The sequence below is a fragment of the Athene noctua genome, chromosome 12 (genome assembly GCF_965140245.1).
Source record: "Athene noctua chromosome 12, bAthNoc1.hap1.1, whole genome shotgun sequence".
Taxonomy (NCBI): Eukaryota; Metazoa; Chordata; class Aves; order Strigiformes; family Strigidae; genus Athene; species Athene noctua.
The window spans coordinates 6,056,574-6,077,739 of record NC_134048.1 but is presented as its reverse complement, the minus strand read 5'-3'; the positions used below and the strand labels follow the sequence as shown (position 1 = coordinate 6,077,739).

Sequence of the window (21,166 nt, the reverse complement as noted above, 5' to 3'; positions counted from 1 at the left end):
GGGCTGCAGGTGGCACCTGCTCCTCCGGTGACCCCCCTGGGCGCAGGCACAGCTGCCTCACCAGGGGCTGCACCACGGGCTGCAGGGGAATCTGCTCCGGTGCCGGGAGCACCTCCTGCCCTCCTCCACTGACACTGGTGTCTGCAGAGTTGTTTCTGTCACGTGTTCTCACTCCTCCCTTCTGACTGCTGCCACACAGGTTTTTTTTCCTGTTCTTAAATGTGTTATCACAGAGACACTACCGCCGTCACTGATGGCCTTGGCCTTGGCCAGCAGCGGGTCCGTCTTGGAGCCGGCTGGCCTTGGCTTTATCAGACTAGGGGAAGCTTCTAGCAGCTTCTCACAGAAACCACCCCTGTAGCTCCCGCTACCGAAACCTGGCCACACAAACCCAATACAATGTCCAAGCTATCTTTAATGAAATTACCTTGGGTAATGGACACAGTTTAGCACTAGCAGCATGGAGCTCCTTGTAGGTGAATTTACCCTGCTTCTTGGCAAAATAAATGAGCCTGATTGGAAGTCTGATACATCTAGCTAAAGCAACTTCACAATTTTCCATACACAAGATGGGAGATTTAAACCTGGCTTACCTGTATAGCATGACACTCTGTAGTGTTTGATATTCCTCCTTATTTCAGCAGTACTACTCTTCATCAGTTTCTATGCATAACTCCATTCCTTCTCTGTTAACATACAGATGATTCTCTAGTTTCAGTGTGGGGGATGAAGAGCAATAATACATGGCAAGCAGGGGAATACTGACAAAAGGATGAATTTGTGCAAGTGACAGTAATTTTCCAAGACGCCCAAGGAAGGAGAAGGGGATAGATTTTCCCAAGATTTTAGATTAGATATTTTAAATTGTCCCTGGAGGGATCTTCCTTTAGTCATTAAGCACAGAGAGTACCTAAGGAAATTAACCTTTGTAATGTGATGCTCTAGTTTGCATGTCTTCATATAAAATCATGCTTCTAAATGGAACAATTTTGCAGTGTTACTTAATTTTGGCGTTATTTAATTATGACTTATTGGAGAACTTTTTCTACCCTGTTGTTACCCCTTCATAAAACAGGGTAATGTTATAGTTCATTTGATGTGATTCCACAGTGAACTGGTAACTCAGTGATTTAAGTATTTTTTTTCTGTTTATCAGTCTTTAGACTTCAGGATAGTCTGTGGAATGTTTGTTAAAAACTTGCATTTGTTTAAATACAGACTAAAATAATCCTCAGTATCTGGAACCTCTCTTGTACTAGTGTATTACTGTAGTAACCTGAAGAAATCAGTTTACCTGCATCAGTAGATATACAGAACAGCGTTCTGTAAGCAACTGACACAATATTGCGTCATGTGCACTGAAGGGAAATATTTTTTATGAACTATAGGATAGATTAAATGTGGTAAAAAGAGCATAGTGCTTTGTTTAATATTGTGTAGTGAAATAATGTATCTATTAATAGTTTATTCTCAAGTACAGTGATACCTCTTACTCTTTCTGTTAAAAATAAGATTATTCTATTAAAATACAGATACTGAATTGCTGCTTGTGGAGAGTGATAAAACCAACTTAATCTTTTTCCATAGTCTTCCTGGAGCCGGAGACCTTGGACCTGTTTTTTGATTTGTATCATTCCCTTCCACCAATGCTGTCTCAGTTAGTAAGTGACACCTACTGATTTACACTGAGTAACTAAGGAAAATAGTCTTTTTACATCTGTACTTTGTCCAGAAGACCCTGTTTTATTCTGTGTATTAGCATGCTCTGAGACCCCTGGCTCAATACCTAGTCAAAATGTCTCTTCAGCCCCAGTTTTAATTTCTGAGTTTGAAAGAATTCAAATGCTTCCTCCCCCAGTTCAACACTGCTCTGCCACATAGAAAACATCCACCTAATTATTCTGGTGAAGTCAGAAGCTGTTGTAAAAGGGAAGTTTAAAACTGAGCCATAGCTGTCTTCAATGATTGTATAGGCATTGCTACAAAAATAATCTTTAGCCACAGAATGTACTACAGATAGCAGTTAGGTTGTATTGCTTCAGATGCTAAGAGATTATTATTCTTAAAGTTTGAATTTTTTTAATCTTACGGTATTTTTTTTTTTATTCTTCAGGCACTTTCTTGTTTAGTTCAGTTTGCTTCTACAAGGAGGTCTTTATTCAGCAATCCAGAACGTGCCAAATATCTTGGTAATCTAATCAAAGGAGTGAAACAAATACTTGAAAATCCACAGGTATCTCTTTATTTTTAATTTTACTTATTTGAAATGCTAACACAACTGCCAATGTTTTTTGAGTTACAGTCTTCATTCATATACAGTCTACTGAATCTATCAAAACCACTTTCAGCTGGGTATCTGTTTGCTTTGATTTTCTATTCAAAACAAAGCAAAACTCCTATGCAAATAGAACTGTCACCCAATTAGCAATAGTGCTAATAAAACTTCTATTAGATGAAACTGCTAACTTTTAAAAATTTGCTTCTTCAAATATAGGGTTTATCTGATCCAGGTAATTACCATGAATTCTGTCGGTTTTTGGCTCGACTAAAGACAAACTATCAACTAGGAGAGCTAGTAATGGTGAAAGATTACCCAGAAGTCATCCAACTTATAGCAAATTTTACTATTACTAGTCTACAGGTAAGAATATTTACAGAAGTATTCTCTTTTCTTGAACTCTTGAATGACAAAGAGGACTGATCCTGGTTCTCTGTGTTGGTGTTTTTTGAGGAGGTGGTGAGGCTTGTTTTTACATAAAAATATATTTTGACAGTGATGTAACTTAGATTTCAAATTCTCTAGAACTGGTTCCCACTCTTTGTATGAAGTTTTGTAATGGGAGCAGATTTAAAGAAGAAAATGACAACTGAATTAGGAGATAGATGGTTGTTAATCCTCCAGCCTTCAAAAAAGTAGTCCTCACCTTCAAAAAAAAAAAAATCCAACAAACTAAACCCTTATCCAACCCTAAAATGCTTACACATATGCTCCCATGTAAACTTTGAAGTGCCTACACTGACTAGGTTCTTGAGGTCTACTTTTCTGCGTATATATGTACACCCCCCACCCCCGTTGCCTGTATGCTGAGCTGCTGAGTACAAAGTTCCTGTCCAAGCTGGATTCAAAAGCTATGTGGAATAATGTCTAAATTTTTGAGGGACTCCTATTTGTATGAGAAGGACACATATCACATGATCAAGATTCTCAGTATTAAAACTTCTACAGATTTATTTTTGATACACACCAAGATAAAGGTGTGCACACTGTTTGAGTAATGCTACAATTGTTATTTTAGTGTTTCCTCCAGAGTTTTTCTCTGGTCTTCAGAATAGCAGCTGAAGATAGTGACCTTTAGGAGAAGATTTTGACTTTGGAATTCCCAAGTTGCCAACAGAAGCTCCATAAGCTTGGAAAAGAAAGTTGAGATGCATATCTGTTCTTTACATTTACTGTTAGATGGCTCTAGACAGTTTTACACTCAACATTTAGGATTTCTGAGTGGCCCTTTTATAGGACTTAATCCCACCAGGCACTGTGTAAGAATCTAGGTCTAGCTCTGAGTTTCTAATCATGGGTTTCCCTTGAAGGAGGAGAGTGCCTACAAGTAATTCTGGATCTACTCTATAATGTGTGCCATAGTATGTCTCAGTTCTGACTGGGTCCTTCCATAGTTATGTGAATGAGTAAGACTACTTAGATGAAAGCATCATGTTTCGCAACTAAAATTTCACATTGGGATGCTTTAACAGAAGTATGTTTTGTTTTCTTATAGCACTGGGAGTTCGCTCCAAATAGTGTTCATTATTTGCTAATTCTGTGGCAGAGAATGGTAGCATCCGTACCTTTTGTGAAAACGGCAGAACCCCACCTCTTAGATACATATGCACCTGAGATAACAAAAGCTTATATTACTTCTAGACTGGAATGTGTTCCTGTAGTTATAAGGTAAACTTGTAATTGCAACTTTAAAACTGTAATATGGAATGCTTAATTTTCTGACTTGTTGGCATATAATATTTTGGTTATGTTTAAAATCAAAGTACACTGGTTCTGATTATCATAGCAATTTCTTTAGATTGTCTTAATTGGCTGATATAATTTTACTCTTTTTGCTTATTAAATCCAGGCCAAAATAAAATGTAAATTCTAATTGTTTTTCCTCTCATGGGCCTTTGTGTTTTGAAAAAAGCCTATCCCCCCCTCCCGTTTAGGACTATCTAAATCAACTGTATTGTTCAGCTGTGATAAGTTTTCTCAATGAGTCACTTTCTAGGGGGAAAGCAGAATGAACCCCATGCACAAGAATGGGCAAGACCAAATAGAACAAGCTAGAGTCTGGCAAGATTGAAATTGGCCAATTTAAAATTTCTTAGTTCAAATCTTCTTTTTAATAGTTTAAGTAAATGATCTTATAGTCAATCTATAATATAGCAAATGAGAAAAAAGAGTTTAGATTGCTGAAAGGATTTAACTTTCTCCAAGGTCTTCTGTGAATTCCTGTCAGACTGCAGTACTGCAGAACAAGCTTTTTCTTTTCAATTTTGCATTACTGAGATGATGTCATTTGTTCGGGTTGTGTGAGGAAGTGCATTCAACTTCACCATTGTTGTCCTTTTGTCTCAGTTTACCCAAAAATCTCATGTCTGCAAATTATGTAATCTGTCATCTTACTCTTTAGTGACTAAGATATAGCTGGTCTTATTTGCCTTATGTTATTATCACCATAGGTATGTTAAAGGCTGACTTCCTAATGGTTGAAAATTGCGACCTTCTCAATTGTTGTCTCGGGAACAAGAATTAATAGTACCTAGGGGAGAATCCAGTGTTGGGACAGGGAAGGACGAGCAGCTGATTTCAGGTGCACTCAGTTTTCCTGGGCCTTCTCTCAACCAGCCTACACTTCTTTTGGCATTTTAAAGTTGTCTTTTCTGTTGTGGAATCACAGGGTTGAACCTTCATGTCTCAGCTTTTTTCTCTACTGAGTGGTACATTCCATATCAGCTTCCAGACTTGAAGCACTCAGTAGAGCTGAACTTCAGGGTCAATCCATCTGGCATGACCAGCTCCATTGAAATGTGCTGTTATCTTCATCAGCATCACCATCAGCACTGAAAATTCAGATTCTTTCTTTGGCACTGATCAGAGATTCTTCTGGATGTCCTTGTTATGTTGTGGAGGGGTAAGCTTTCTAATCTGTGAAAAAAACCAACAAGGAAAACATGAGGAATGTACCAACCTTTTCTTCCACCAGTCTGTATCATTCTTAAGACAGCCTTGGTAATGCTGTTGGCATGTACCTGTTCCTACCTCTAAGTAATTTGTATACTGCTGTTGTATTATCTTATTGTCTTCTGTGATGAAGATCCTCATTTGTGGCATTTCTGTAGACAGCAATATCAAATGTAGACTTTAAAATCAAAAGCCCAGACCATTCTTGAGAAACATGGGGTGTCTGGGAGCTCATTTCACAAGACTTCTTCCTTTGCTCCAAGGGGATTGACATCTTTGCAAACAAATCCTGTTTTCTGAAATGACCATTTTTCTCACAAACCAGTATAGTCAATAATATCACCCTCCATTCAGGAGCCATCCAGCTGGTCCCTCGGACAGAAAAGAGGTAGCTTGGAACAATGAAAGGAAAGTCACTTTTGTCCCTTTTGGGGGAGGGGGTGGTGGTGCTGAATAGCTATTCTCCCTTTTCAGTAAGGGTCAGTGAGGAACTAATGATTCTCCTACAAGCAGATGCTTTTCTACAAATTAAAAGGAGAGCTTTTATTTCAAATATTTGTGAATACCTGAGGTCTGTTTCAGACCATCTTGAACATCAGGATTTTCAGCTGCTGTGTTATCTTTCAAACTTTGGATGTTAGCAGTGTTAGGTTTTTGGATGTTATCTTCATCTGTAGATTTTTTGTTGCCTATGCAACAAAAGGGTAACCTTCTGATGAATAAACCTTTCCTATTGTGAGTTGCATAATGAGTATAGTTAACACTTGATGGCAGGAGTTATTGGTCTCTTTGTTAATAGGCATTCCATAGGGTCACAGCTTGTTTACAGCAGATTAAAATAAAGATTTATAAAGCAGCTGCATGGAATTTTACTGAAGCTTGCTTGTTGGCTTTGCTATCATGGTCTTGAGCTTAATTTAATAAATATGCAAAATCCATTTCTACTAAGTACTCCATTCTTTCCTCCCATCATCCTCTTGAGAAAGATGCTGCTTGTTAATACATTCTGTTCAGGCACAGTGGACGTCAGTTCTTCAGGATTTACCTTTCTGTGTTGATACTGCCAGCCTCATCTACTCTCTTCTTTGCGTTTTTAAAATATGTTACCAGGAAGGCACAAATATAATACTGTTCTGTGTTTGTGTGGATGTGTATGGGTATGTATGTAAGTAAAAGGAGATCTTAAGTCTGTCTGTTGTAGTTACCAGCTGCTAAGGCTTTTATAGTTCATCGGTTTAGTGACAATGGTACAAGATCTGGATGGGAAAACAGCTTTGTAAGCAGTAGTGGCTAAGTGGTTACTTTTTATCTCTATTCCAGAGATGGTTTAGAAGATCCACTGGATGATACAGCTACAGTTTTCCAACAGCTGGAGCAACTGTGCACAGTTAGCAGGTGTGAATACGAAAAGACCTGTACACTTCTTGTACAGTTGTTTGACCAAAATGCACAAAACTACCAAAAACTATTGCACTCTTCTAGTAGGAATCCATTAGAAATCACAGTTCAGGAAGGTTAGTATTTAATTTAATTTTTAGACTGTTTTATGTGCCAATAACCATATACTTGCATATGAAAAAAAGTGGTGATCTTATGGCAGATATAATTAGACCTTTTCTCAAAATAGGAATTAATGATCCAAGTCACCTTGCACCACATTTTGACTCATTGTCTTTGTATTAAATAGGATACATTGCCAGAAGATGTGTTTGTTTTAACATCTTATTACATCTTTAAATATATACATGAGAGCAGTAAAAACTTTTAATTTCTGAAAATCAACATTTTAGTGCCTCAGGTGCCCTCATGGGAACCAGCTGCAACTTGATGAACATATTTTGAAAATGAAGATATTAACTTTCGTTCTTTTTGTATTTATCTGTCTGTAAAAATCAATGTAATATTAAAAACCTTAATTTATTTTATACAGCTCTATTAAGATGAATTACCTAACTTTCAAGAAACTCAAGTTATTTATTGTAGTGTAAGTTGTAAAAATAATAAGTACTTCCCCCTCCCTATTTCAGTCCTCTCTGTGTCTTACTTAAATTGTCTTTATAACTACTGGCTCTTTCCTAATATAGTTATCTTATGGCTGTTGCATCTGTACATGGATAAATGGTGTTATTTTGAAAAGGTGAGACAGGTTACTGCATAAAATACAGCTGTTTCTTTGCATGCTGTTAGATGTTTGTGATTTATTTTGCTGTTCTTTTGTTGAGTTTGAATATGCTGATTTTCTTCTATGTAGGAGCCATTTTTTCACTAATTATATAAGACCTCCTACTTACCTTTTTTATTAATTCTACTTTCTTCCATGCACCCATCAAGTTTTATTTGGGAGAACTTTCATTAATGACCTGATTTCATTGACCAGCCGCAGTCTGAATTTATATTCCATTCCCCAGTCATGGGGGGCCAAAGGGAAACAATCAGCTGGAGTCTTTCAGCGTCAGTGCTCTGGGGATGGCTGTTACGCGTTAGAAAACATTTGATGCAGTTTAAATACTGTGTTTTGTTTTCTGCAAAGTAAACATTTGTGCTCATATTGAACAATAACTGTTATATCCCCTAGATATACATATTTAAATTTGGATGTTTAATAGCTTTTAATGTTACAAAATAAGTTAATGTAATATTAAGATCTCATTTTATTATCTTGTCTTGCTCTCTGTATCAATAGTGATACGGTCATGGTTTACTAAAACAATAATCCCCAAGAAATGGGTCATTAACAGTAGTTAATGATTACTTGTGATCTATGGTAATGACTGATTTCTTTGGGATTATTGCTGTTATAAACCATAATTACAGATTATTACAGCAATAATTATTTTCTAAAAGAAAAGATGTTGTCTGCCTCAGTAATTGCAAAAGCACTGAAAATTTTAAGTACTGAAGGTATAAAAGAGGGAAAGAAGTCATACCTATTCACTGGTATTGTGCTAAGAGAAGAGGGCTATCATCAGAAAAATAACTATGTACTTAAAAATTAGCTACTGGAATTTGTAGAAAGGAAGACAGGTTTTTATTTTAAAAAACCCTATTGACCAAAGTGGTGGCTCTGCTCTTTGAACCAGCTAGCATCACTCCACAGTTGCTTTTTGATACCATCTTTGGTCATTCTTTAGTAACTGTTAATGCTGAATTCATTTAAGGAATGTCTGTTCTCTTAGACACTTTAGCTCCTTGGTGTTTTGCTAATGATGGTGCAGTCTCTTAGTGTCCTATATTAACATCTGTGTGTCCAACATGTAGTGTGTCTGATGGTATTTTCCTTGGATGTGCCCTGTTTGTGAAGAAGCACAGATCTTGAAACAGGGAAATATGTTGGTTGTTGGACAGCTGATACTATCCTTCCAGATTATTAGGAATGGAACAGGAACAATATGAGAAGATATTTAGAAGTTGTCTTCATATATCTTGTCTTGTCTCAAAAGTCAACACTTATTCCCTGTCACAGAGTGCTTTCTGTTACAGATTTCAGACCGTACTACATATTTGTATGTTATTTTTTAAAAAATAAGACTTGAGTTTTAAGATAAACCTGAATGCTTTCCTGTACTTGTGTTGAAATCATCTGCATGTTGTTCCATACTCTGTGTTATCTTTTTGTGATTTGATCTCAGCATCTTATTTATGTATAGAACACACTGTACTATATACCTCTGACTGAAAGATAATTACTTACAATGTATAGTCACCAGATTCAGGCCATAAGGATGCTGGAACACCTCAGAACTGTTAATTGTTAGGGTTGGAGGACTTAGAAAGTAGAGCATTCTGTGCTCTCTCAGTTCTGGATTTTTCAAAATTCAACAGTGCAAAACAGGAGGGAAATTAAGTGAAGTTTTATGTTATGTAAATGAAAACTAGTTTATCAGAGATTTGAACCAAACATGAAATAAGACGTTTGGTAGATACTGTGCATGTCCTGATATGTACATAGAAATTATCCAAAATAAAATATTTTTTACAGTTGTAACGTGACCTTATTTGTTTATCTGTAGTTTTCCTTTATGTTAAACTTCAGAGTGAGTTCAGCAAACACATAATTCATCGAGGTATTGGCTTCACTCTTGTAAGTTATGCGGTCAACACTTGGTAAAATTCTAGTAATGAGGGCAAGACATCTTCTAGTTTATGTAAATATCTCACTGCGAAGCCTTTTCTGTAACTTGATTTAACTTAAATGGAAACTCCTCCAGGTTGTCTTTGCTGTGTTGTTATTTTCAGTCAATTCATGTTGATTTATAAAGTATATTTTGCCAAATGAAATGGAGTCTAAAAGTATCTTTACTGCCCTATCGTCTCTGCATTTCAGTTGAGGAAGAAACTTTTAGCGGTACCCTGAGGTTTTAACCGGTCTATTTACTTAAGGGTTCCATATTTATAAAGCAGGATTTCAGTATTTGAAAGTCTGTACAAAATACCGTACATACATGAACTCAAGGAGTCATAGATGGAACCTTAGCTTTACAGAAAGCATGCTCCTTACATAGTACTTCGGTTGGTAAGGACTTTGCCAGTGGATCTTTTAAGTGCTTCAGTGGAAGCGGACAGCTAAATAATCGGGAAGATCAGAAGGCATGACAGTATGGCTTGAAATGGATGAGCTCTGTCTTTCACACCCTTTTAGAGAACAGTCCGCAGAGACTTTCAAAACCATGTGGTAGTTCACGAACTTTTTTCTTGAAGAACAAGTCTGACTTAGGACATAAGTATTTTCTTATGCACAAATACTTTCAGATAGTAGTTTAATATTACAAATAATTCTTTATTTGAAATAGAACTGAGAAGAAGATTGTAGTGAGTCTCAATTACTTCCTAATGCTATGATAAGTAGATGTAACAGCCCCACTGTAGGCAAAATTGTTCCATGCCTTGAAGTAACTCACTTGCAGGCAAGTGAGGATACTTGATCAATTGTGTATCTAATCTCACCAGGCTGAGTTTGCTTAATTTGTATTTTAGGTTAGTTCTTCTGTGTTTTTTTAATAAGCGTGTCCATGTTAATAGGCTGTTCTACTTTATCTATCAGTTCTGCTCAGAATTTTTTGTTAGTTGATTTGTCTAGGCAGGTTTTAAATTTGCTAAAGGGAGAAACCTAACTGTTCTCTTGACAGCGTTCTGCAGTCTGATACCTTATAGAACTACTGATGCCTTATGGAACTGTATTGTGCTAGCATAATGGTTTGTAATCATTACCTGTTCTTGCTTTTTAATGTTAGGATGTCTGGCATGGCTTGTCTATTTTGTGGGTACTTTTGTGGGAGGACGATTAACATACACCAGTACTGATGAACATGATGTCATGGATGGAGAATTATCCTGTCGGTAAGTATTGCTTGTTTTGAATTCTTTGTTTTGATAGGTTTTTTAAATGATGTTTAGTATCAGCAGATATTTTGAATTTAAATGTCTTGGGGTTTTGTCCAGTTCTTGATTGGTGGGTGCTCAGGGACTGTACTGACTTTCTGTGGATTGAGACCATTCCACTGGCTTTGATCTTTCCTGATTCATCATCCTGAGCAATGAGAGTAATTTCAAAACTGTGTTTCAGAGGAAGGGAAGAGGATTAAAGGCAAATATGTGTCTCACCATAAGCAGTGTTTAGATATGCCCATGTAGCTACCTGGTTTTATATGTGCATTATAATTGTATACAAGTGTTAATTTTAGTAGTTGTGATTTATGGCTATTATTTTCTGCACAACTTCCTTTAATTATGATGGGTGAAGAAGTGCAGAGGAACTGATGGTTAACCACTGAAAATTTAGGCTTATTTTTAGACTAAATCTTGGAATAAAAAGGAAGGCTCTAGATCTAAAAACATACATGCCAGTTTTCCTGCAAGTTTTAGGGCAAGGAGTGAGCTAGGGATTACTGTGAATGGCATGTAGTCCTTGTGGTAAACACGTAGTCCTTGTGGTAAACACTTAATCCTTGTTTTCACCCACATGTATGTTAAAATGGGCATGCATATTTGATCCCATTATTTACATCCACTAGCTAACACATGAAAAAGGGCATACAACTTAGAATTGGATAGAAAGCTTTACATTTTCTCCTTTGTTTCTTGCCTTCCTAATCCACCCTGGGGCTCTGTGGTGTTAGCAATCTTCCACTATGTTTTTATTAAAAGTGAGAGGATTTAATATACAGGCTTACAGATGAAGTAGCTACTGATTTCTAAGCCAGTGACTATATATTTCAGAATTGGCAAAAGGTGAGAATAACTTTTTGAATTGCTAGGGAATTAGGCTTTTAAGGGATAGATAGTAAAAGAACACAGGAAATTAAATAATATTACTTTAAAAAAAAGAAAAGTATTAAATTTTCTTAGCTGACATAGGCTGAAATTGATTCTTTGAAATCAGTCCTTGTAATATGGAGATATATACCAAGTAAGAATTTATGTCAGAAAATACATGTTTGCTCAGATGTTTTAGGAGAGACAGAACTGGGAAGAAGTGAGGCAAACAGTGCCTTATATAGTGCATATGTAAACTTATTTCTAAGTATAATACTTCTAATTTCCAGGGAACTTGAACAGCTCTTATCTTGCAGTTTGAGACCCATGCTTCTCAAATTTGTTTCTTTCATCATGGAATTGATGCTCTAAGAAAGAAAACATTTTACAAACTCACCACAGTATAACATAAGTATCTGAGAAAATTTCAAGTGACAAAGTAATTAGAAAAGCATTATGTTGATGTTTATGTTTAATAGTGGTCAATTAGCATAATTAGCATCTAAACAAAACAAAATCCTAGAAGAAACTCAGCAAGCAAAAAATGGCTGATGGGTTCCTAAAGAAATTAGCTGTGACAATATTTAATTTGAGAATTCTTCCTGAATTTTTTTTTTCTATCATTAAGAGTTTTTCAGCTGATATCTTTGATGGATGCCCAGTTACCACAGTGTAGTAATGAAAAAGTAGAACTGGCAATTCTGTGGTTCTTGGATCAGTTCCGTAAAACATATGTGGGCGACCAGCTTCAGCACACCTCAAAGGTAAATATTTGCTGTAAACCACAACATATGAAGTAACAAAGCCTGTGCAGAAATTGGCAGGTCAATATATCCTATACATAAAAGCTTTTGAGCTTAGCTTGTTGGTTGATTGGCTAGATGGCTAGATAGATGGCTAGATAGATGGCTAGATAGATGGCTAGATAGATGGCTAGATAGATGGCTAGATAGATGGCTAGATAGATGGCTAGATAGATGGCTAGATAGATGGCTAGATAGATGGCTAGATAGATGGCTAGATAGATGGCTAGATAGATGGCTAGATAGATGGCTAGATAGATGGCTAGATAGATGGCTAGATAGATGGCTAGATAGATGGCTAGATAGATGGCTAGATAGATGGCTAGATAGATGGCTAGATAGATGGCTAGATAGATGGCTAGATAGATGGCTAGATAGATGGCTAGATAGATGGCTAGATAGATGGCTAGATAACTTAGTAATGTGTTGTTCATCTGAGCAGGCTTCCTACCATGTATATTTTTGAGTTTTGGTATGCAGGAGTTAATATTTTAACAGCTATGTTCATTAAACAATTTTAGGTTACTTTGCATTTCAATTTTTTATTTCAAACATTTAGCTGGGTTCTGCTATATTGTGTTATATTTCACAGCTGGGTACACAAGATTTATTCTTTTAATAGTTCTGTTCTTTTGACAGTTACTCATTTATGTGGTTTCCACTGTATCTCTCACATTACTTGGCTTTTCTGCATTTTAAATAGAGAAGAGGGAAAAGTAAGATGCATTTTTGAAGAAGCAGCAGTTAATTCACCTTAACTGTAGGGGACAGTCATAATATAGATGTTATAAAGAGAATGTCAGTAAGATGAGATCAATTGATCTTGAGAAAGACTGAAAGAATTCTGTTGGAGCCCCAAGCAAATCTTTAGCAAGAATTGTGACAGTGACTGAGATTTGGTTTTACTTGTGTAGTACTCTATCCTTGCTTTCTGGTGAATAGTCCCAATCTCAAGAATTCTTTTATCCCTTCAGGTTTGAACTGTACTTCAACTTTATTGAATGGCTCCTCACTTAATATTAAAAATAAAGTTTTACACTATACTGAATTACTTTTTCATGAAAGCAATGTGTTTCAACTGTCAAAGCTGATTTGTTATTTTTAAATATGGTGCACTGCTCTAATGCTAAGTAACAGAAGGCACACCGTAAAAATGTACTCGGGCTCCTGGTATTTTCATTTGCAAAAACTCCTAGTGATGGCAATTCAAAGGCAACATGGGCATACAGTAGTTATTGTTCTGATCTGTAATTTCCAGATTTTCTTTCTATCTGATTTTGAGGGTTTTGATTTTACCTTATATTCTGACTGAGGTGTAACCGTGGGGAAGTCCTGTCAACGTATAGTATGCTATAACAGATAATTATAGGAGATTGTATACCCAAGCTTTGTGTGTGGGTGAAGCAGCAGGCAAAAAACTCAAGTGCATTATTTATACTTTATCACCTGGAGCTTCATTATTGTTAGAAAAAAATGTAAAATTTGAGCACTTGCCAACTACACCAGAATTCAATACATGTGAATTTATTCAGCTCAGCAATGTGTTTTGTATAACCATAAGACTGCCTCTGCGATTGCGTTGTGTGTGGAAGGTTAAATGGTTAATTATTGAATAAAATGCAGGCTAATGTCTCCATTTGATTTCATGGAATCATAGAATGGTTTGGGTTGGGAGGGACCTTAAAGATCATCTAGTTCAACCTGCTTTTATTGAAGAGCACTTTGAACAGCAAGAAATAACTTTTACCAAAAGGACATGGGGGGAAAACTGTTGGATTTTTGTGTTGTTTTGCTTTATTGTTTTGGTTCTTCCCCTGCCCTGGTAAGTGGACATGAATCAAACTGGTAATATAAAATATTCCATATACTGCCTTTGCCTGTGACATGTGTCTTGTATGTAAACAGACTGGGAAAGTGGGAATTTTGCAAGGCTTTCATGGTGCATAACAGTTCAAGGGGTGTTTCTAAATTCTGTCCCCAATTTAGCAACTCCATAGTTCATTACAAATGCATTTTCAAAGTGTGTTTTTTTTTGTTTTTATTGTTTTGATTATATTTGATTACATTATATACCAGTAAAATTTAGTTTGCAATCAAATTACATATTCTTTTCTGATTTGTTCTAGTAGGCCTGATACAACAGTCTCTCATTTGCATTGATAGAATCCCATGGTCCACATCACATTATTTAGTTAGATCTTATAACAGAAGCTGTGTGTAAAGGCATCTGAGCCCCCAGTTTTGATGGTTTGGTGTTGTTTTTTTTTTTTTTAAATTTTTAATAAAATGAGATGCTTGTATACATTTTACAGTTAAGAGAAAAGCAGAAGGCAGCACTTGTATGATTCTTCTGTTTTATCCTGCTGTAGCAGCAAGTATAGCAGCAGATGGCATTCTACCCTCACAGTTGTAAATCCTCTGATACTGTGTCTTGCTGGCAGCTATCTACAAATACGCAATAAAAAGGCTCACACTTGGAAGCGGAAAAAACAGACATATATCAAATGACTAAGTTAATACACATTTATATAAATATTCAGGATTGCTTGAATTGTTTTATTTACAGAGTGGATAATGGAAATTCTGCTTGCTTCAGCCATGTTGAAATAATTTTTGAGAATATTTCTTTATTTGATCATTAACTTGCATACAGAAAATCAGACAATACTTACAAAAAAGGCTGAGTAGTCTAATGAAATTGTAGAAGTAATCTTCTATATAAATATACAAATTTTGTTCATTAATTAACTCATATTCTTAAGTATGTGCATATAATAAAAGCAAACTCATTACAGATAAAGAAAATTGGCTAGGTAAATTAATGCGTTCTTCTTAAACAGTCCACTGGGTCTTGCTGTCGAAGGAAGAATCGCAAAACCTTGTAGATCTCTTCCATGATACTGTAATACACTTTATTACCATTGCATTTCCAATACAAAAATAATACATTAAGATACTGTCTTTTGGATCAGATAGACCTTTGAATGAATATTATGTTTCTGCTGAATACTAGACTGGATTCACTTGTACTGTACAGCACTATTAATATCGATTGTCTATCAATACATATTTTGTTTTAATGCTGATATGACTTAGCCTCTGTAATCGTCTTTTTGTGGCATATTGCTGATTTGAATGCTGGCAGGGTAGTAGAAAGTATGTTGTCTGGAACACCACTGTGCTGTGCGTTACTGAAATTGTAGTCTCAGCTTCCCTCTGTGGTAGCTCTAGCATTACCATAGTGTGCCATTGTTAGCCACTACTGTTAGTGTAATATTGTCTTCAGATTTGATTCCTGACATCAGACGCGTTATTTATTAGATAAAACATTGCTGTTTTGAATGAGACTTTTTCTTTCCAATATTCTTAACATATCAACAGCTATACAATTAGTTACTTATGTTTGCAAGTGACACTAGACTGAGAGGAAATGATCACAAAGGACAGGATTTGAATTCAGAAAGATCTTCATAAGCTGGAGAAGTAACCAGAAAGCTTAAAATGTTGGTGAAACACCATACTCAGGAATGAAAATTTCTGTTTACGACTACCACTGGGAAATCTCTGACCAGGCAGCATTATTTCAGAAAATGCTGTGTAGCAGTATGTGGTAACAGTATGTGGTTTTTTTGTACACAAGAAAAATACATCTTTGTGGCTAAAGTAGCAGGAATATTGTGTCAGATGCTGGAATTCTTCTTCAGTTCAGTGTATTTGTTTCTGATTGGGCTTCAGCTGGAACAACGTGTTCAGTTTTGGGCACCACGCTTTTGAGAAAACTGTAGAGAAATGGGAGAGTATAACAACACAAGTAAGATGCAGAAGATACTGTTTTGTTTTAGTTCAGCAAATAGAATATTGGGATGTGACGAAAAAATCAAGGATGTTGAGAGTTGTTATAGAAAGGTTAGTGATCAGATGTTTTCGGGGACCTTCAAGGGAAAGACAGGCTGTAATTGGTTTAATTTTGTAGGAAAGAAGACTTAGGGAAAGCTTTTTTAACTGTACCAGTAATGGAGTACTGGTGTTTACTACCCAGGATGCTATGAGAGCTTTTGATTTATGTCCAGGTATACTTAATTCATTCTTCCATAAAGTACAGAATAAACCAGAAGTCCTGCTGGTCTAATCTCATGCTTCATAATAAGACTATTATAAATGGTCATGGTTGTTTGCTGTGGCTTAGCCAGTGAAAACCAAGCTTTGCTGGGAAATGAGCCCTCCTCTGTTTGTATTGTGTGTTATGTTGATCAACCACCGATAAGAAGTTTTTCTGTTATTTCCAGATTTTATTTTAGCCTGACATGTTTCAAGCAACTCGTTACAGCCATTTTAAAAAGAGGAATATGAGTGCTGAGAGTGACAGGAATTACAGTAGCTTTGGACATGAGAGTTGACAGAGGAGTCCAACTCCTTTTCAAGCTCAGAACATGAGTTCAGTCCTCATTTATCCACGCTAAGGAAAATCTCTTCTTAGTTATCCAGCCACAGGTGGGACTTTCACTGGATAGCCTGCAGTTTAGAGACAGTATCTGGTGACATCTCTGCTAAATTGCGTAACTTCCCGTGGCAAGTGCAAAAACTAAGTTGGGGGATGCTAAGAATGTATTTTACTTGTCTCTATTGTGGGTTAGAGCAGAGTTCTTGTAATGAGCAGGTGCTTCATGAGTTACAACGCAAGTTCTTACGTTTCTGTGGCAGGTAGACCAGACATTGAGGTCTGCTCCTTGTGCTTGAACGCTGCTTGTGTTGTTGCAGAGTGTATTTGTTAACACAGATAATAAATATAGTTCATCGTTTTTGTACTTGGGACACTAATTTATGCTAAACAAGAATAAAAAGTCAGGACTTGTTAGCCAGGACCTTTTCCTGCTTCCAGACAATTTGTCCTTGGAGGGGGGAAAAAAGCAACAGGAGGGGTTTGTAGTCTTCCCTGGAGTGGTTCAAACTGCATCTATTCCAAACTGCCCCTTGGGAGAGGAGAGGCTGCATCAGCAGTTGATGGCATGGGGGGGTGTATTTGGCTCTCCAACTGTCTCTAATTGGTACTGAGAGTTTGCCAAAAGTAAATCAAGCTGTAACTTGTTGGATAAGTTTTGCCGATTAATATATCATAGGAAATTTAATTTAGCTAATTTAATTAGTAAAATTTCTTAAGTTAACTTAGAATTGTATCTTTAACTTGAAACAAATTTAATACTAAGGCATCTTCAGAATCTGAAGTCCTGACACTTCTAACAGTGTTTAGTTTTTCATATCTACACAGTTTACAGTGATTTTATAACAAAGATCGGTTTGGTTGAAGACTTTTCTCTTGAGGTGCAATTAAGAATTGTTCTAATAGTGCGCTTTTGAAAAATGTATGTATACAGAAGTAAAGTTCTTTGTTAGGGGAATGCTTTTAGTTAAGTATTTTCTGACTGAAAATAGAAATGTTTAGTGGACAATTACAGTGTTTCTATATGTGAGAAAGAAATTACTAATATATTTAGTAAGTGTTAAGTAGTGTGTAGAATTAGGATAAAGAAGTGTCTAGCATGTCCCTTATTTACACTCCAGGTTTTTTGTGGCATTCTGCTTTGCACTTGTCATGTTTACTTTCTACAGCATGTGGCGCTATTTAACTAAAGTTATCTCTTTAGTTACTATTGTTATTCTTGAAACATAGGGGTCAAAACTGGAACCTGTTCACGTGGAAGGTAAGCGTAGTGTGGTGGAAACAACATTAGTAATAGCAAGTGTGAGCTGTGCTCTTTAGCAGAGCCTGATTACAGGTTATGTCTGGAGTTCTGTTTTCAGTTTATATAAGCAGAGCAATTTTTAAGAAATCCCACCCATTATCTTAACCAGAATAGTTATGCTTGTAAGGTTAGTGTTTGTTTTGTGTATTAAAAATAAGTTATTGGTTAAAATGCAGTTAGGTAAACTCTTTTGCTCCACTGTGAAGCAATCAGTGGTTCCCTGTTCTGCTCTTTGTAATCAAACGGTAGCCCTGAATGTCTTTAGAGAAGCCTGGAGGTAATCTCTGCCTGGTGGGTCTAGTTTGAGGGATACTTCCAGAAGTGAAAATCACTGGCAATAGGGTGTTTCAGCAAGCCATGCTTTTCCTTTGCTGCAGCCTTAAGTAAAAGTGATAGGAACACAAGGTGGCAAAGTAGGAGTTAGAATCTGGACTCTTCTGTTTCTGGGAAACAGCTCCATGTACGAATGAAGAGATGCAGCTGCCACCTTCTGTGGGTGCATCAGATGAGCAGTCTGGGGAATCTGGTCAGGTTTTCGATATAGGGCAGGGGAGACTGAAGAAGGAAGTAAAAGTATGGATTAATGTTTCTTAAAGAACATTTACAAATACAAGTTGAAGCGTGAATATCAAGTGGGGGGACGCAAATGGGATTTCTTACTCTATCCAGAACATGTTTTGTTTGCTTATGTGGTCAGTATAAAGTTACTGTATTAACATTTAGGATTGCAACTATATGTGTTTTTAAAGCTTTTAAATTATAGACTTGACATATGAGGTAGATCTGCATTATGATAAAAAAAATACCTGGACGTTTAGAATTTAGACTGCAGTGTGTTTAGAGGGGAGGAAAAAGTATAATTTCCTTGCTGTATGTTGTTTGCAGTAGCTGAAAGCAAAAAATGCATGTAACCAGATACCATCTAACCACTGAACACAGGCTTGTCTTTTGATGTGTATTCTGTTGACATGTTATTCTGATATTTCTTCATTATATGTATATTTCTTTTATTACATTGCCTGCAGACATAGAAACATGACCTAGCTAAAAAAGCCCCCCAAAACCCAAAAAGCCCATAGTTGTGCAGAATGTGACTACTTTTCATCCTGCACAGTGTAAGACCCAGAGATCTGCACCAGTCCCACTGACTTTAGTGGGGATCTTTGCAAGTAAAGGTGTTGATCTGTGTGTGTCATAAAAGATTCTGGGTCCTAGCATCTTCATGATTAATGATATCTTAACACTTATGAATTATTATCCTTTTCTGAGATGTAAAATATATATACTGTTTTATTTCATTACAGTGAGGTGAAGATCACAACACTGACAGGTGCTGGAAATTAGCAGGCAGTTTTGAAATTGTTCTGTGCACTAGAAATTAGATCTCATTTTAATTCAGCTTTTCCAAACTAGTAAATGAGGTTAATGCCATACATATTCAGCTGATATGGATGAAGAAATTGATATAAAGTAGATCAACATAGCTACAGGGCTACTTTAATTTATAGGTAAAGAGGCAGTGATAAATGAAAGTAATGTAGTAGTGGTCACTAAACTCCTCAGCCATCAGGGATTCAATAGTGTTAGCTGCTCATTAAAGGCGTTGTTGGGGTACATCAAATAGAAATTTGAAAAGAAATAGCCAACTAACCCTTAATTATCAAAACATAGAAAATACTAATTATGCCTTAATTAGCTTTTCTTTTAATGTACTGAAATTGTTACTTTTTGTGTAGCACAAATGGATAGTTATATCAACAATAAATAGGTTGTTTTAATAACTTTCTTTTACCTCTGGGAAAACTACACTCCAATTTTTAATATGCAATAATGCTTCTCTCTAGCCTGTAGGAGATGAAAATTATTAAGTAGCTTTATTTTTTGAAGATTTTACAGCAGCTTTGGGAAGAATTATTTCACCATGCATCAATTATTTTTAATTGAACTGAATATTTTTCAGATTGCATGAAATGCCTCTCATGTAAGTTTAACATTTAGAGTTTGTTAAGGAAGCATCATAGTGAGAATTGGATACAACTTATTTCTATGGTGTATTCTAGGAAAAATAAAGAATGGTTGTTTCAGAAGAAAAATCCTGTCACTGGTATTTTTCACTTCACTGGGCCAAATCTCATTTTAACTCTGTTTCATAGCTACCACACTGTTCTCATCCAGTATCCTTGCAATTCATATAGGAAAAGACAGTAGGGGTTGACTTCAGTGGGGCTTGGCCCCATCTGGTCCTGATGAAAAGCTTCAACAGCAGTTATAAAATTCTTTTTTGTTTGAGGCAGCATGTAGCCTTCCCTCTCTGCTTGTGTGCAGGAAAGGAATGTCACAAGCAGAACTGGGTTTGTTTTGCCAAACACAACAGTTATGTGTTTTCTCCAGATAAATGGTGGGAGGGAAACTGCATAGTGCTGGTCATAAAAGCCTCCAAAGTCATGTAACAGTCCATGCTGGATTAAATAGAACATGATTGCTAGTACAGAAATCAAAATAAGTGTATATTATCGTGGTGAGTGATCATAGTATTGCAGGATTTTTCCAAATCTGTAGAACTGATACAAACATCCTAAGAAATCTTACTAATGACTTCTTTATAAACTTTTTCTTCTGAACATTTTTAGCTTTAAAATAGAGCAAGTAAGATACTATGCTTACCACCAGAATTTAAGAGATTACAAGGTACAAACTTACAATTTCAAGCATTTTACATACACTCAACACTCAGTATGGTCAAAATGCTTGGAAAGATAAGACTGAAAGGGACAAATATTTGACAGTTAATTTCCTGGTGATGTTAGTCATACTGTTAAAGAAAAATCTTTTTTCCAAAGCTTCAAAGAGCAAAAATGAATATTTAGTGTTTCTTGAACAAAAGATCTGCCTTCCAGCATGGACACACCACAAAAGTAGTGAAATCTGTAACTCAGACTTTGAATTGTAGGATCTTTTTGTGGGATTGGAGTTGCCAGTTTGGCTTGCAGCAGTTCAGTGTTCTGAATGGGGGCTAGAATCTGTGGCGTTTTAGTTCGTGGGACTAGACAGCAATTCTTGCTTAAAATGCCTTGGTAAACGTTAATTCACAATACGCTGTGTCTGTTCTTTAACTACTTTTAGAAATTTCTTTATTGAAT

General features: G+C 36.2%; 1 protein-coding gene across 1 annotated transcript in view; it reads left to right on the top strand.

Moving 5' to 3' along the window:
* RANBP17 (RAN binding protein 17) overlaps nucleotides 1-21,166 on the top strand; it is a 163,508-nt gene that overhangs the window by 14,722 nt on the left and 127,620 nt on the right. Inside the window, exons 8-14 of the mRNA XM_074916209.1 lie at nucleotides 1,588-1,661; nucleotides 2,114-2,233; nucleotides 2,495-2,641; nucleotides 3,774-3,946; nucleotides 6,551-6,744; nucleotides 10,462-10,567; nucleotides 12,111-12,246. Of these exons, the coding sequence (XP_074772310.1) occupies nucleotides 1,588-1,661; nucleotides 2,114-2,233; nucleotides 2,495-2,641; nucleotides 3,774-3,946; nucleotides 6,551-6,744; nucleotides 10,462-10,567; nucleotides 12,111-12,246 (950 nt within the window). The remainder of the gene's footprint in view (nucleotides 1-1,587; nucleotides 1,662-2,113; nucleotides 2,234-2,494; nucleotides 2,642-3,773; nucleotides 3,947-6,550; nucleotides 6,745-10,461; nucleotides 10,568-12,110; nucleotides 12,247-21,166) is intronic.